Source organism: Oryzias melastigma, linkage group LG20, assembly GCF_002922805.2.
Source record: "Oryzias melastigma strain HK-1 linkage group LG20, ASM292280v2, whole genome shotgun sequence".
Lineage (NCBI taxonomy): Eukaryota > Metazoa > Chordata > Actinopteri > Beloniformes > Adrianichthyidae > Oryzias > Oryzias melastigma.
This window is the reverse complement of record NC_050531.1, coordinates 18,408,344-18,423,554: the sequence shown is the minus strand read 5'-3', so window position 1 is coordinate 18,423,554 and position 15,211 is coordinate 18,408,344. Positions and strand designations below refer to the sequence as shown.

Genomic DNA, 15,211 nt, shown 5'->3' with positions numbered 1-15,211 from the left:
TCCAGCAGCCTGGGCGGTAACCCTGTTGGCTCTGCCGGCCCCTGGCCAGTGGAGCTCATTTTACCAAGAGGACCTGGCAGAAAATGACATGGCCCCAAGATGGTGCCAGAGCATTCATTAGCTGGAAGTCCTTGACCAAAGTTCGGCCGAAGTTCGAACTAAGTTTACGCTCTTCCTCTAGAAAAACACCAGAACCAGTTTAGAGTTAGGGTAAGGGTAAGGGTTACGGTTAGAGTTCTAGCATAGATACACAAATTCAGCTTCCGGCTACAGTAAAGACATTTCAGTTTGCAGCCAATGATGAGTTTATTTATTGTTTGATGTTTTGGCCCTATCTTGCCTGGAACCAAGTCCTCCACTACGCTGTCCACTGGACAGCTGTGAATAATAATTAACCTGGAACTGATGTGACTGACAGGGGAACTCAGAACATGATCAAAAAAAACAAATTAAATATGGCCACAGAACCCTTACAGTACCCCACTCCAAAAGGGCAGATCCCAGATGCCCAAAAACCTTGGAGGAGGGGGCCTGGAAGAATAAATCAAGAACAAGTATAGAAAACATTTAAGGTTCCAGCAGCCAGATGGATGTGAGGGGTATCAGAACCGCTCCTGAGGAACAGACGTGAAGAGGAGCGGTCCCGACGACTCTCCTCAGGAACAGGATTAACTGAACACACCTGATACAGGTGAGCAGCATTACTTAAGCAGTTTAGCAGCGAAACCAGCAGGGGTTTGGTGGCCCTGCCTAGATCCTATTGATGAGCATCAAAAAGTTGCACAAAGTCCTTTTGGGAAAAAGTCAAAATTCCTATAGCACGCTATAGCAAACTTTCCCATCAAATGGTGACATTTTCTGAATAAATCTGACAGAAATGTGCTGTGATCATCAGCAAATGGCTAGTTTACTGAGGATGTGACCTTCTTTGGGTCCAATTGTCTTCACTAAATACAAAGAAATTATGAACATTAATGAAGGCAAATTTCCCACTTTTTCAGCCCAGTCTTAAAACTCTCAATGTTTTTCAAAGGAAACAGCAGACCTGCAGCTCAGCACACTGACAGGCCACATGAAGGCATTATTACGCCGTTGTTGTTTGACTGAGACATATTTCCAGACAGATGCCCAGACTGTGGCGAGAGATGAAGGACGCGCTGCGAGGGGAAGAGGCCTACAGGCCGTTGCCAAAGCCAGCCTTTCATAGCGGCTCAGAACGATGCACTTCCCAGTTACAGCACTGATGGAGTGAGTTATAGCTGTGGTGATGTTTCCTGAGAAGCTGGCCAGAGAGATGATTTAGACGGATCACACGTCTGGGCTCTGAGGGTTCCTCGGACACTGTTCAAACACCGGCCTTTATCCCGAGGACAGAGGAATGCGGAGGGCGCTGAGTGAAAAACCCATCACCTAACAGTAAAATTTCCAACATGGCAACCGCGACAGCAGTAATTTCTTATCCTCTGGGAATCAATATTGCTCCTCAAGTAATATGTCAGCAGCTGCAGGGGCTATTTTCACACCGAGGTATTCACTTAAATGGGTGGAACTTTACAGATCACGCAAGAATTACTCCTGAAAAGTGCTAAAATAAACACTTTACATCTTTTGACTCCATTTCGGTCCAAAAAAAAGCAACATCTGTTCAAGATGTTAAACTTTAATGTTGAACTATAAGTTATAGAAAGCAAACAAATAAAAGTAAAAATATTTTAAAAAGAAGTTAAACCTGTAAAGCCAAAGAATTAAAGAAAATTAACAGAAACACATATGTATTTATTGGAATTAATGTTTTTTTGTTGAAATCCACCAAAAAATGCAGCATCATTTTTAATGCGACATATATTATCAATTGTGACTCATAGGGTCATTTAAGCACCTTATTTTCTCACTGTCTCAAATTTGATACACAGTTTTAGCAGTGAGTAACTGTATACTAAATAATTAATAATAATAAAAAAATAGTATTTCAATACAACAAGTAGTTATTTAAAAACTAATTAATATAAGTAAGTTATTCTCACCATAAAGTTGTGAAAATGAGCAAAACTTTTCCCACCAAAAGTGTTTTTTGAGATTCCACGGAGGCAGCCATTTTGAAATGAGCAGGAAAAGTCCTTCTACTGCCCCCAGTGGAATGATGATGAACTGCAGGGTAGAAAACTTGGACCAAATTATATCAAATGGGTTTTTCAGGACAGCTTGAATCAATCTAATGAGATAGGGGTCTCAGATATGCATATATTAAATATGATACAAATAGTTATTTTGTTTTATTGTTGTGTCACAAACTCCTTGTGTAACAGTGACAATAAAATGATTCAGATTTTAATTCTGATAAGAGTTAAACCTTACTTTAAATCCAAAAGAAGGGTTAAACCTCCAAGTTTTAAGACTGATCCTGAAGCGACTTCATTTCCCAGAATGCACGCTGGCTCTCAAGCAGTATAAACACGCTCAGAGCTCGGGGTGACGGTACCCTTTGTCAGACACAGAGATGATGTTAAATCCATCAGCAATGAGAAGCTTTGATTTTTTTCCTGTGGAAACACCCTCATGACTCACTGCTCTGCTTCAAACCAAACACTTTTCCTTTGTCTGTGACACAAAGACGAGAACGAGAAACTGATATTTCTGATAATATCTGTCTGAGTGAACCGCTGCCAGCAAGTCGCACTTCATTAAAGGAGCTCGTTATGAAGGAGGCGTGCAGTTTGAGGAGTTTTTAACACCATATAGAAAACAAGCAAGTTCCAGAATCTTTGGTTTGTGGATCGTTGAGGGTACAAACACTGACATGACACAATGTGAGAAGAGAGAGGGAAAACATCGACTGTATATGAGAGCTGGACCGAGTGAGAGTGACATCACCTATAGACAATGGTTATTTCCGGCTTCAACCAAATAAAATGAATTATTCACAATTTTTTTGCCACACAAAGGAAGCCATGTTGGAACCAGAAACTGTCAGTAAGTAATGATTGGTCTGAGTGAGTCTAAGTCATCGTTTCTATGGAAACTATTCTCACCAATTAAGAGTAAGCTTGTTAGAAGTCCACAACACACTGCTTTTTTAAAATAAAACCCACCAAATAAAATCCTCCTTCTGCAGAAGCACTTAAAGTTAAAAATGCAAAGAAAGTCAATTTGAATATCTATCCTCAAGACTTTGGTGCACATTCATACGTTTTCTCCTTTACTATAAATATAAGCAGCATTAGTATTGAATCCTTTTTTTAATCAATCCAGGTAAATAAAAGGATAAAATTTGTCTCTGAACATCAAGTAGACACTGTAGTGCAGCCGAAAACGAGAAAAGGAGCTTTAATCTTCAAATAATGAACTATTCTGACAGTGAATTTAACAATTTTACCTTCACTCAGTAATAAAAAAAAAAGGGATCTTGTTTCATTAATTTGTGTATTTCAAGCAATAATCACTAAAACAATCAGGAAAACATGATAGAAAGAGAAGACTGATATTTAGAATCTATTTAGGATATTAATACATAAACTGAAGAGAAAAAAATAAAAGAAAATGACACTATCTTCTTGAAAGTCACCCCAATGTAAACAGAAATGAATACATTTGGTGAGCTAATTTTTATTTATCTATTTTATTTGAAGCCATAGAGCCACAATGGATGGACAGTAGAGTCACATGCGACTCCGGAGCTTCAGGGTGGAGACTCCTGGTTGGTTTATGATCAGGTGAAGTGAACATTCTGGACGACCTTTTCTCTTCTGTTCTGTCAAACTAACTCTTCACACTCACCATCAGCAGAACAGTGGATGGAAAAGACAGAAAGAGACAACAGAACAAAGTGTGGGAGGGAAAATGTATGAGCAAAGATGATCAGAAAAAGAAATAGAACATTAAACAGACTGCAGTAATAACATAGTATCGTTTAACCTTTAATGTCTGACTTTAATTTTAATAATAAAAAAACACCTTTTCTTGACTTCAATCAATGCTGAATTAAAAGTTACGTTTGAAGCAGAAGTGATTTGATGCATATTTGCATCAATAGGCATCTAAGGGTTTAATCACTATATTGATTATTGATTGACTATATTGAGAAAAAATGGATGATAGAAAAATAACAAATTTCAATAACATTTTTACTAAAGATAAAATGAACTGAGATTCAAAAAAATTTAGGGATTAATTTTATTGACAAATGTTTAAAATAATATAAAGAGATATAAAGTTTCCCATAAGAAACTATGAAATCAAACAGTAAAAATCACCAAGTGCATTTAAAAATATATTGATTATCTGCTGTAATTTATGGTCTATTGAACCTATTTAGAGATGAAGGAATTCTCCTCATTTACTGATAAAAGTGGAATGTTTTCTTGTAGATTTCATCCCGTCATTCTTGTGGACCCTGAGATTTTACTGTAATATAAAAGCAGATTCAACAGCTGTGGTGTAGAAATGTTAAAGCTGGAAATAAAACGTGAACAAGATAATATTGAAACTAAATAGTTTTAATAAAAACATTTTCCCTGAAATTGTTTTGAGATGGGTTTTGCTTCTTTTCACTTTTTTCGAGTAATAAATCAAACGATTTTATTACAATTAATGACCCTGATATGAACTAAGTGTGTATTGCTAGCATGAAAATCTCTTTTTATCAATAGGAGACACGACTATTTTCCTCTTACGTAAAATTTTCATAGTTTTTGTTTTTTTAATCAATGCATTTAATTATTTCTGTTATGAATTTGATCAAATCTGTTTGATTGTTTATATTGTGTACAATCAATTCTTGAAATAAACCATCAAATCAGATGAAATTGGAGTTTTGCGCCATCGTTGGAAAGCTCAAAGGGAAGAAGGAAAAAGATAAAACATTTTAATCAAACCATCTCTAAATTAAAAAAAAAAAAAAAAAAAAAAAAAAAAACTGCATCCAGAACTGAAATCAAGATCCTAACAATAACAATAATCCATTGATTTTGCATGAAAAAAATATTTAAAAAAAAAGTCAGAAAGTAAAGACAATTTTTAAAGAAAAGAGTTGTATTTGATCCTTTATTAAGACAGAATGACCCCTGAGTTCTGCGGTAACAACTAGGCGTCTGTAAACGCTCCTGTGCTGCAGTGTCCTGCAAAACACACCAGAACTTCAGGGAGAAAATCTCTGAGAGAAAACCAGAACAGATGGAGCATCAGCATCCCTCAACATGAAAATACGGGTAAAAGGCGCCACCTGCTGGTGGGGAGGAGTCATAGACGGATGTGACGGATCACTAAAAACAGCATTTAATCTGTTCTTGTTAGTTTTTTTCAATTAAATATGTAAGAGATTGGATAGCAAATACAGAATAAACTTTTTGCAGCTACAACAATCAATTTTATTAAAAAACAAACAAAAAAAAAACATTTCAGACAGCTGAGATGGAATACATTTTCAAACCAGTTCATTGCAGATCATCAGTATGAAAACTGGCAATAGCATGAATGAGTGTTTATATGTGGTTTATGTGCTGATTTTACAGAGCTCATCAATGATCCCCCATGTCTGCACTGCAAAATGGAGTCTTAACAAAGTAAAAAGACTTGTTTCAAGAAAAAATGTCTCATTTTCTGTCTCGCAAGAAAAACAATCCTTTTAAGAAAGTTTTTCAAGAGTAAATCTGAGTTTGAGAAAACATGCTTTGATGGCTAGAATTTCTAGAATTTGTTTTCAAAAATAACTTAAATTAATACATTTTCCTATTGGCAGATTTAAAAAAAAAAACTTTTTTTTTAAATAATTTTTGATTTACTTTTAAGTGTTTTTGTTTTTTCATTGACAATTAATGACTTGAACTCTATTGAAACTAAAGTATGAATGTGACAAACTCAGAAGAGGAGTTGGTCCAAAATTCATCCCTAAATTCTCAAATTTTGGCCAAAATTAAAATGATCTAAGGATCGGATTAGGTTCAGATTAAGATTAGAATGCAGCAGCAGTTTGATTGGACAGTTTTTGTCCATATGATGGAGATCAGAGATGTTTGGAGAAAAGTCAATGTAGACCATAAAGAGATAAAGAGAGTTTCTTTTTCCTTTATTCATTAATACATATGAATAAATCTGTAATGAATATGTTGGTCTTGTTTTTATTATGAAACTCTTTGGTACACTTAAAAAATATTCAAATCAGCTTTAACAAGGTGTTTTTTGTGTGGATTTAAAAAAAAGTTTCTGAGTTAAAAATAATATTCTCTGTAATTTTGGAACAGGGTCGAGTGTTGACTATTCTGTTTTCTTTTATCCCCATAAGCCTAACAAGATACCATCATAAATGAACAGTTTTCTCACCCAATCAGAATCAAATATCAGTGTTCTTTTCTACTATGATACTTTTTTTGTTTACAATTTATTATTAAATTGTTTTTAACATTTCAACTGTTGTTCTTGTTGTTCTTAATATTTTAAGATGTGAATGTATGATGCCTTGTTTGACTGGTTAAAGTCATTGTGTGTAATTTTAGTGATTTCATCTGAGAAAATATTGTCACAAATAAAAACATTTTAATTCAAAACCTGAACCCATTCTGAGAAAAACTGTGTTTTTGACTTGTTCTTGAGGCAATATAAAGAAAATTTAGATTCAACTTGTATTTCTGGGTATTTCTTTGTTCAAATTGTTGTGAATCAGGAGCAGACGAAAAAAACATCTTAAAAAAACAATCATATTTGTAAGCCACAGGCTTCCTGCTTTGAGCAACGGGAAGGGGAAGAGGGGCGGGGTTCCCGCACAAAATTCAGAGGTGAATTTTTAAAAAACTCCTGCCACTCTGCAGAGACTATGTCCTAGTAAACAACTCAAGTTTTTGGGTTTTGGCTAAAAATGAAATAATAATAATTAAAAGACCACTGAGAACACTTTTAAAATAAATCAAAAGATGATCAGAGTGGGACCTCCCAAGTGACACATCTTTGCACAGTTTGTGTCTTATTGAAGCAACCAAATATTTAACTTGAATTACTGAGGGATAATCGATAAAAAGTGTTTGAAAAAGTGCTAAAAAGAACAGTTTTGGCTTTAAAGTCCAAACCTGAACACAGAGGAAGGTCAGACGGTCACTCACGCTGACCCCATGACCTTATCCGGCTTCAGCCTGATGAGCCTGACAGCTTATTTTCAAATATTGTCCAGAGTACCATCAGATCCCAACAGAATCTAATTACTGGTGATGAAAGGCGACCACAGAACTCCTGCTCCCTCTGGTGATGCACACGGGCATGGTGCCCATCCTGCCTTTGCCTCAAATGATGCCGTTAAGTTATGCTACGTCCACCGCAGAGGGACGGCCTGCTTTCATGAGCAGAAACAGAAACAATGCGGCTCTGTTGCTGAAACGCCACCTGCTAAACGGCTCAGAGAAGAACCTCCTTCTAGGTCTGCAGGACCAGACGTGAACATGAAATCAACAACGCTGCTGCATGCTGATCAGTTTAAGCATCCTCTGACAGATTTACCAGAAAAAAACAACAATTTTTTTATCCTTTTTTTGTTTTTACATCTGGGGCGACTGAGGAGAGTTCAGCTCCAAAACCAGACGTGGAGAATTTACAGCATTGTAAGACAGGAGCAGCAACTTCTTCCCCATTTTATCCACCAACTAATATATTCACTTTTCTTTTTAATTTGTTAATATTATTTTAAGAACTTCAACTTCATTTTTTCTTTCTTAATAAAAAATCTAATATTTTTTCGTACAAAAAAGCAGAAAACAGTTTTTGTCTTGACTGTTTTATCATTTTTTTTTAATAAAGTTTAAAAAAATGAAAATAATTAATTTTTCATATTCAGATATTTAAATTATTTCTAAAATAATTTCTGTAAACTTATATATTTTTTCCACAATAAAATACAACAGATTTTAGTAGTCGTGTTTCCATTGACTCTGAAATTTTGAAAAACGGAATTTCGATATTAAATTATCCTAATGGAAACACCACAATTTCGAAAAAACTCGCCTTTTTCGAAATAAAGTTTTTGCGCTTAGAGGAGGTGGTATTTGGGCCGTATCGAAACAGTAGTTTTTCGAAAAACTGTAATGGAAACACTTTTTTCGAAACAAACGAGTCACGTGACCATTAACCGGATATGGCGTTTCGGACAGGAAGCAGGAAAAGCTGGTCAAATGCGCTTTTTCACAGCAACTGGCTGCCTTGGGCACCGCACAGCGGGAGCCACAAGAGGTCCCACAGCATCGCACAGCTCATCAAAAGTTGAGCGTGTCATGCGAAAATGCTGAATCCACAGCTCTTCGGTGAATTCTTCAACCACGATTCCCCAAAACTGTTTGACTCTACGTCGCTCCCACGTTTAAGGAGCCTGCCGCTCCAAGGCTCGGATCAGACGTAGACGTCTTCTCTGATGGGAAGGATGAGAGCTAGCTCCGTGGCAGAAATGTGAATGAATCTACTGCACATGAAAATAGTGTTTATATCCGTCGTCATGTTTTTTTAAATGACTTATCGCGGGAATTACTTCGAGTTTTTCGCATAATCATGGTTTAATGGAAACGCTGTTTTTTCGAAAAAGTGTTTTATCGAAATTCTAGAAATTTCGATAAAGTTTTGCGCAAAAGTGTAATGGAAACGCAGCTAGTGTAAGTTGAATCCTTGAATCCATATTTTGGCTAAATAAAAAAAATAAATAAAACTATTTAAAAACTATAATTAAACTCTGAAGTTGTATGCGCTCCCACCTTCTGTCTGATTAGGTTGATGCTAGTTTGTAACTCATTTAGTCTTTTTATCCGCTAAAAATACACTTGAAAAACACACTAGGCGCAGCAAACAGGTGCACCGCAGTACGCACGCCTCAAGCCAGAGGGCGCTGGTGAGCCCGGAGAATGCATGTGGTACCGCGGCTAAAGAATAATAGAATTAGCAAGTCCAGCCGTCCAGTTACTCTTTAATGGTGTTTATCATCAATTTCTAAATGGAAGATTTTGTTTTTAAGCCTCTAAACTCAAGAATTTATTTAAACACATCATTGGTAGTGATCTCTACTGAGACAGAGAGACTTTGAACACTGAAGAAAGAAAACGAATATATTCATGTGTTTCTTCAGAGACAGAGCAGCTCACAGACATCATTTATAAGTAAAGGTAAGTCAGTATTAACAATCTTGGGGATTTTCTTTCTATGCTACAGTTTATAAACAGAAGAAAAATACTGAAATTATACTTTTAAACTTTAACTGTTGTCAATCAAATGCTGATTAAGCTTCTCTGTAGGGTTCATATGTCTGTAAATCTGACTGATGACGTCAGTGGCCACCAGATGTCACTGTTCCTTATTAGACTGAAAGTTTTTTAAGTCACTGGGTTTTGTAAAAAGAGAGACTCGAATTTTCATGAAGCATTTAATTAGTACAATTTTGTTATTGTGTTCTCATTATTTAGAAACTAATAAAGTTGTTATTTTTTTTCTCATTATTTTTTTATTTTTTATTTATTTTGCTTCAACTTCAGACTTGTCCAAAGTCTAGAATGTGGGCCAAATGTCATCAAATTTATTCCTGACTGCAGCTTCTTTAAAAAAAACTCCCAACACATTTAGCAGGAGTAAGATGATAATGCATCAAAGATGCTATCCTATTCTTCACCAGAAGGGGGCAGCAGTGCTGCAGCCAAGCTCCAAAACTGATAACAGTCTGCATATGCATGGTTACCGCCATCAGAGAACAACATGTTCATAATTCTACATGAAAATTTAGGAATTGTTGTTCGAAAAATGTAAACGTCTTTTCTCGTCTTATTAAGGCCAAAAGAGACGCTTCATGTGTTGATTGACATATCATATATTTCTTTTCTTTTTTATTTTCTCAATCTTTTTTTTTTTTTTTTGCATAATTTGGTACAAATTTTTGGGTTGACCCAACAAGCGTCTTTTCTTTACCTTTTTTCCTACCAAATTCAATCATTTGCTCAGAAATGTAATAATCCAACATCTCAACACTAGAATTCACTGTAACCAAATGTAAACCTATTGGTGTGTTGATGCTAACACAGCTACAGGACACACAAAAGTTTGTGTTTTTCTAATGTTGGACACAACTTTCCTTCTGGAAGTCAACAAATGAAAAGCAGACATTTCCATGTGTACACAGTTAGACAAACACACTGAGGGCATCACAACACATCCAAATGGCTCCAAACACACATCCACTGGCAGCAGGAGAACTCGTTTGTCTGATTCATTTCCTCCAAAACGCATGAATACATTATTTCAATTATTCTCTGATTGATAATGAGAGATTGTTGCCTAATTATTACGGTTTTTTCCCTGTTAGAAATGACTACTAGCAGACCGGAATGACATGATCTGTCTGGAAAAAACAGTAGCAATCATGACCTAACCGTATAAAACAAAGAGTTTTGATGGTCTAATCCTCCTATGGACTCTAGACTTCCATACGCTTTAACAAAGACTCTGTTGTTGCCTACAAGAGGCCAACAAAATTGATTTAAATACTATAAATGTTGCAACCAATAAATGTGTTGTTGTACGTTTATTAAGACTGGAAACTCTTCAAAAAAGGTAGTTTTATCAGGTTTGTTAAATGGTTTAAGTAAGTGAGTGAATCTCTGTTATTTATGACAAAAGTTCTGATCCCCAAATGAGTTTCACTTCCAGGATTTGGTTTGTTTAATACTCAATTCAGAGTGAAACTTCAACATATTTTTTCAAAAAATGTAACAAAATCAGCAACAAAGAAGAGGAAACATTTAAACATTTAGCAGATCCTGAAGAAAAAAAGCGTCTCGAGCTGCGTTAAAGTGTGTTAGTATGTTAAAAAAGAAAAAAGTATTAAAATTTTAAAAAAGTATTAAAAAATAATTAAAATATTTTGTTCGTTGTTCATCCTTGCATCCTTAACTTTACCCAGTTTCAATAGATGTGGTAGATTTTTGTTTAAGGGACCAGACTGAGACAGAGCAGAAAACAACTCCTTTAATTGAAGCTGAGGTCATTAACTCACTTATTCACTGCAGTGCAGATTTCTTAAAAAGTCGCTGATTCTGAAAGTTGTCTCACAAAGAAATAAGAGCAGTCTGTGACATTCATCAAAGATAAAATTCAACTGTGAGACAAAATATTAAAAAAAAAAAATCCAGGAAATCTCATTGTTTAAAGTATTTATTTGTAAAATTGTGCATCAAACAAAAATGTGTTTTTAACTTTTTTTGCCTACTTTTACAACTCACCATTCTTTCTATTTTTTAGATCAAAATTTCCCACATGGGGCGTGGCTTTTCGATTGACAGGTGACACTTCTGTGTCAGACATGTGCGTTCTCTCTGAAAGATTTGAACTTCTTTTGTTGCATCACTGCCCCCTTGTGTTCAAATCCTGTCATTACACTCGTAATAGTCGACTATATTCCACAACAGTTTCTATCACCTTTACCACCATTCTTTTAAGTGTCATATTCTTAAACATAGTTATTAAATATAGTGGAGGTGTTTTATTCTTAATTATTTTTTTAAATATGTAATCAAAGTAGGATTTATTGGTTTACAAATACTCCATAATCTACCCCCTCCTTAAAATAATCCCTCCTTCTTACTAAATGCTTTCCCAGATTTATTCTTGTCTAAATCTTTTTTCTTATTAAAATGCCTCATTATTCTCTCTTTTCTGTGTTTCTATACTAGACATCTGCAACCTGAGACTGCAGATCCACATGTGACTACTGTTTTTCCTCCAATGTGGCTCCTCCGCTTTTAGGGAAAAATATTAATGATTTCAATATTTGATGGGTTTGCAGGTTTGATTAGTTTTCTTTAATTCATTTAATTTTGTTATTTTAGTTTTTCAGATAACTGAGCAAAACAATGGTAAAATGTGTAATCTTCTATCAGAGTGGTTTTAGAATAAGATTAAAGCTTATACATTTTTTGATGAATTCCACAAACAACATTTCATGAGAAAATAAGTACATTTACTGCTTCAGCAGGATTTAATGACATGCGTGGTTTTTTTTTATTGGTGCTGCTGTCAAAAGTAAAAAAGATTTATATAAATTAATGTAAAACTTTTACATGTTGTACATTTTATTGTAAATTCTGAACCATTGCATGTTAAATGAGTGGTTTAATGGCCACAAAAGCACCAAAAAAAGGTGAAGTGGAACTATGTGATTCTCATTGGGTTTTTGTTCTGTAAGAAACTGGACTAAAAGGCAGTTCTAGCATTAAAAGTTGGTGTTTTGAAAGTCTTTCGACACAATTTTCCAAGATTATGAAGGAAGTTGATGCAGAAATATTTCAGCACCTTCATATTCATGAGAGCAGATTCACCAAATATGTTAGCAGTCTGAATAGGAAGTGATTATTGCCAGAATTATGTCATTTTTTGGGTGAATTTTTATTTCTGTAAACACATTCTTTAGCTTATCCGCTGACTGTACATGAGAACTGGACCAAGTGACTGTGACATCACCAATAGTAAATGGATTACTTCCAGTTCCAAATGAAGTCAATTCAGTCACCATGTTGGAGTCAGACGACGTCAGTGAGCAGCGATTGTTTTGAGTTGATTTTTTCTATGGAAACCTTTCTAGCCAATCAGGAGTAAGCTCGTTAGAAGTCAAGACCCCTCTCACTTGAAAGGAGAACCTGACAAACATTTTGATGTTCCACTTTATTGAGGTATCCGACTGGTCAAGAAGTCTACTGGAGTCAGCTGGTACTTACTGTTTGGAACACAAGGGGGTCAGTCCAGTTCTCATATACAGTCAATAGTCTTACCTTTGCTAGAACGTTCTAGAACTAAAAAAGACACAGAGTTGGTCGAGACAGACGACAGGATCCACAGGAGCAGGTCCAGTGTTCATGCAGGTCACACTTTACTTTGTGTTGGCTGTGGTTTATTGTGTCACATCCTAGCAGCTTTAGAGTTTGGATTCACACCAAAACAGCAGCTTAACAAAAGAGTCCTTTGTTGTTTAATACAATGGGCGGTTTGTAGTGAAACATTCAAAATTACAGTTCATACAGAATACTAAAATACAGAATTTACAAGGTTTACATCTTCCACGTTGCTGTATTATCCCAATAAATTCAAACGTATGCACCGTTAATCTTAAACTATAAGTTAAATGGGTTTGTAAATATCTTCTTTGACAAAAACAAAAATTGGCACAAAGAGCTCCCATGCAATTAAAAAAAAGTTTAAAAACAAACCTAATCTAGTCTGTTTTAGTCAGAGAAACTTCATTTCCCACAATGCACCACAGCTCTCAAACAGCACAAACATGGATCATCAGTGATGGACCTCTCCACTTCTCCTGTCTGCGACACAAAGACGTGAAAGAGAAACAGAGATTTGACTCTATGAAAGAAAGAGGCGTGAAATCTGAGACATGATGCCTTCAAGGAGGACGGAGTGACGAGATCCTGCAGAACTTTTAGACCTGGGAGGGTTCTCATCTAGTCCTGCTTTTTTCCGGATATTGCTTCCCTACTTTCTGATTACCTGGATCAAGTGTGTCCAGCCAATCAGAAGAGCCGGCTGGGATGGATGGAAAAGAAGCAGAACAGAGAGTTTGATGCAGCGCGGGAGAAAAAAAAAAAGAAACGAACTAAGGCAAAGCGCTCCAAGAACGTGCTGGAGACTTAAAGAAACCGAGGTCAGACTGTTCCAAACCTTCTTGACTCACTTATCTAAACGTTTCTGATGAAGGTTTTCAAACTGAACAGAAAAAGACTCTCATTACCAGGAAGGCGGAGCTGCGTTTTAGTGCAGCGTTGTAAGAAGAAAGTGTGCAAAACTGTCTTTGGGTGGAGGCAGAGGGCGAGCTGATGACCCGCCCTGCCCCGCCTTCACGCCTGAGCAGACGGATCCGCTCAGGACGGGACGCGGCGTACGGATGGATCCTTTGTTCTTCGGCGTGTTCGTTGTCGGGAGATTAAACCAAGGAGCAGTAACCTCCGCAGGCTCCGCCTCCAGCGTCTTCATCTGTGAGCTGCACGGCTCGCCCGTGGTTCTCGCTTTGCCACAAGCCGGGCGTCTGGATGACCTTCTCCACCAGCTCCTCAAACGCACACTGAACGCCGTCCTTTGTCTTCGCACTCGCCTCTGACAGAGTTTCAACGAAAGGACATAAAAATAACTGATCCCCAAGAAAGCTTCACACTAAAAAGAAAGGGAGGGGCTACTCAGCTCAGCACCAAATATGACTTTTAAAGACATTTGGGGTAAAAAGTTCACAATCATAATTAAAACCCTACAGGGAAGGTTTACAATTTTAAAAATTGTCATATGGGACTTTAACCGCTAGTTAGCCACATGCTAAGCTATTCTAACAACTGCTGAGTCAAAACTGATAACTCTAACAACAACAAAACACTGATATCTAGTGAAGTCGGTTAGCAGCTAAAAGGCCCAAATCTGATGTTTTTAGCTGCTCAAAGATTTGTTAGGAAAGGATAAAGATGGAGGTTAAGAAACCAAAAAGCTGCTTTCCTGACGTGATTATCGGCTGTAAATCCTCCACTCTGAACCTTTTCAAATTCTCTTCACTTACCTATGAAAAGTGTGGAATGTTTTCTTGCAAATTTCAGCCCTTCAGCTCTGTCCACCTCATGGTTCTCCTGAAACAAAAGCAGAACCGACGGCTTGTTTGAGTTCTATGAGACGTAGCTGCTGGATCACAGCGAGAAGACAAATGTTCACACGACGAGCGAGATGAAACGCCTTCATGTTCTCTCATTCCTGCTCCACCTTTCATAGTCCTCACTCACCTTATCGATTTTGTTCCCCACCAGCATCTTGACGAGGTCGTTCCTCGTGCAGTACGTCTCCAGCTCGTTCAGCCAGTTGTCCAGCTTGGTGAAAGTTTCTCTTCTTGTGACGTCGTACACTGTTGAAGTTCAGAGAGAACCAGGAAGAAGTCAGCCAAAAATAGCCTCCAAAAACAGGAATAAAACTCCTATTTCTGTATTTTCTGCACTATAATGCGCACTGAAAAGCTCCAATTAAAAAAAAAAAATAAATACAATATGCTTTATAATATCGAGCGGCTTAAATTGATTAATTTTGGTTGCGATTTTGAGCAGTAACAGGCACCCTGTCCAAATGTCTATCTCGTTTTTCTATCAGTTACAAACAAGGTTGGGCATTTTGTAAATACGCTAATGTGTAGCGGTGTCAGATTGGGCTTATTTTGCATCTTAGTAACAACGTTGGG

At 36.6% G+C, this 15,211-nt stretch overlaps 1 protein-coding gene across 1 annotated transcript in view; it reads right to left on the bottom strand.

The window, feature by feature from the left end:
* Nucleotides 1-12,846: 12,846 nt before the first annotated feature.
* Nucleotides 12,847-15,211, bottom strand: part of rab18a (RAB18A, member RAS oncogene family) — an 8,679-nt gene continuing 6,314 nt past the window's right edge. The window contains exons 5-7 of the mRNA XM_024280322.2: nucleotides 14,766-14,884; nucleotides 14,549-14,615; nucleotides 12,847-14,100 (exon numbers count right to left, since the gene is read on the bottom strand). Of these exons, the coding sequence (XP_024136090.1) occupies nucleotides 13,931-14,100; nucleotides 14,549-14,615; nucleotides 14,766-14,884 (356 nt within the window). The 3' untranslated portion in view covers nucleotides 12,847-13,930. The remainder of the gene's footprint in view (nucleotides 14,101-14,548; nucleotides 14,616-14,765; nucleotides 14,885-15,211) is intronic.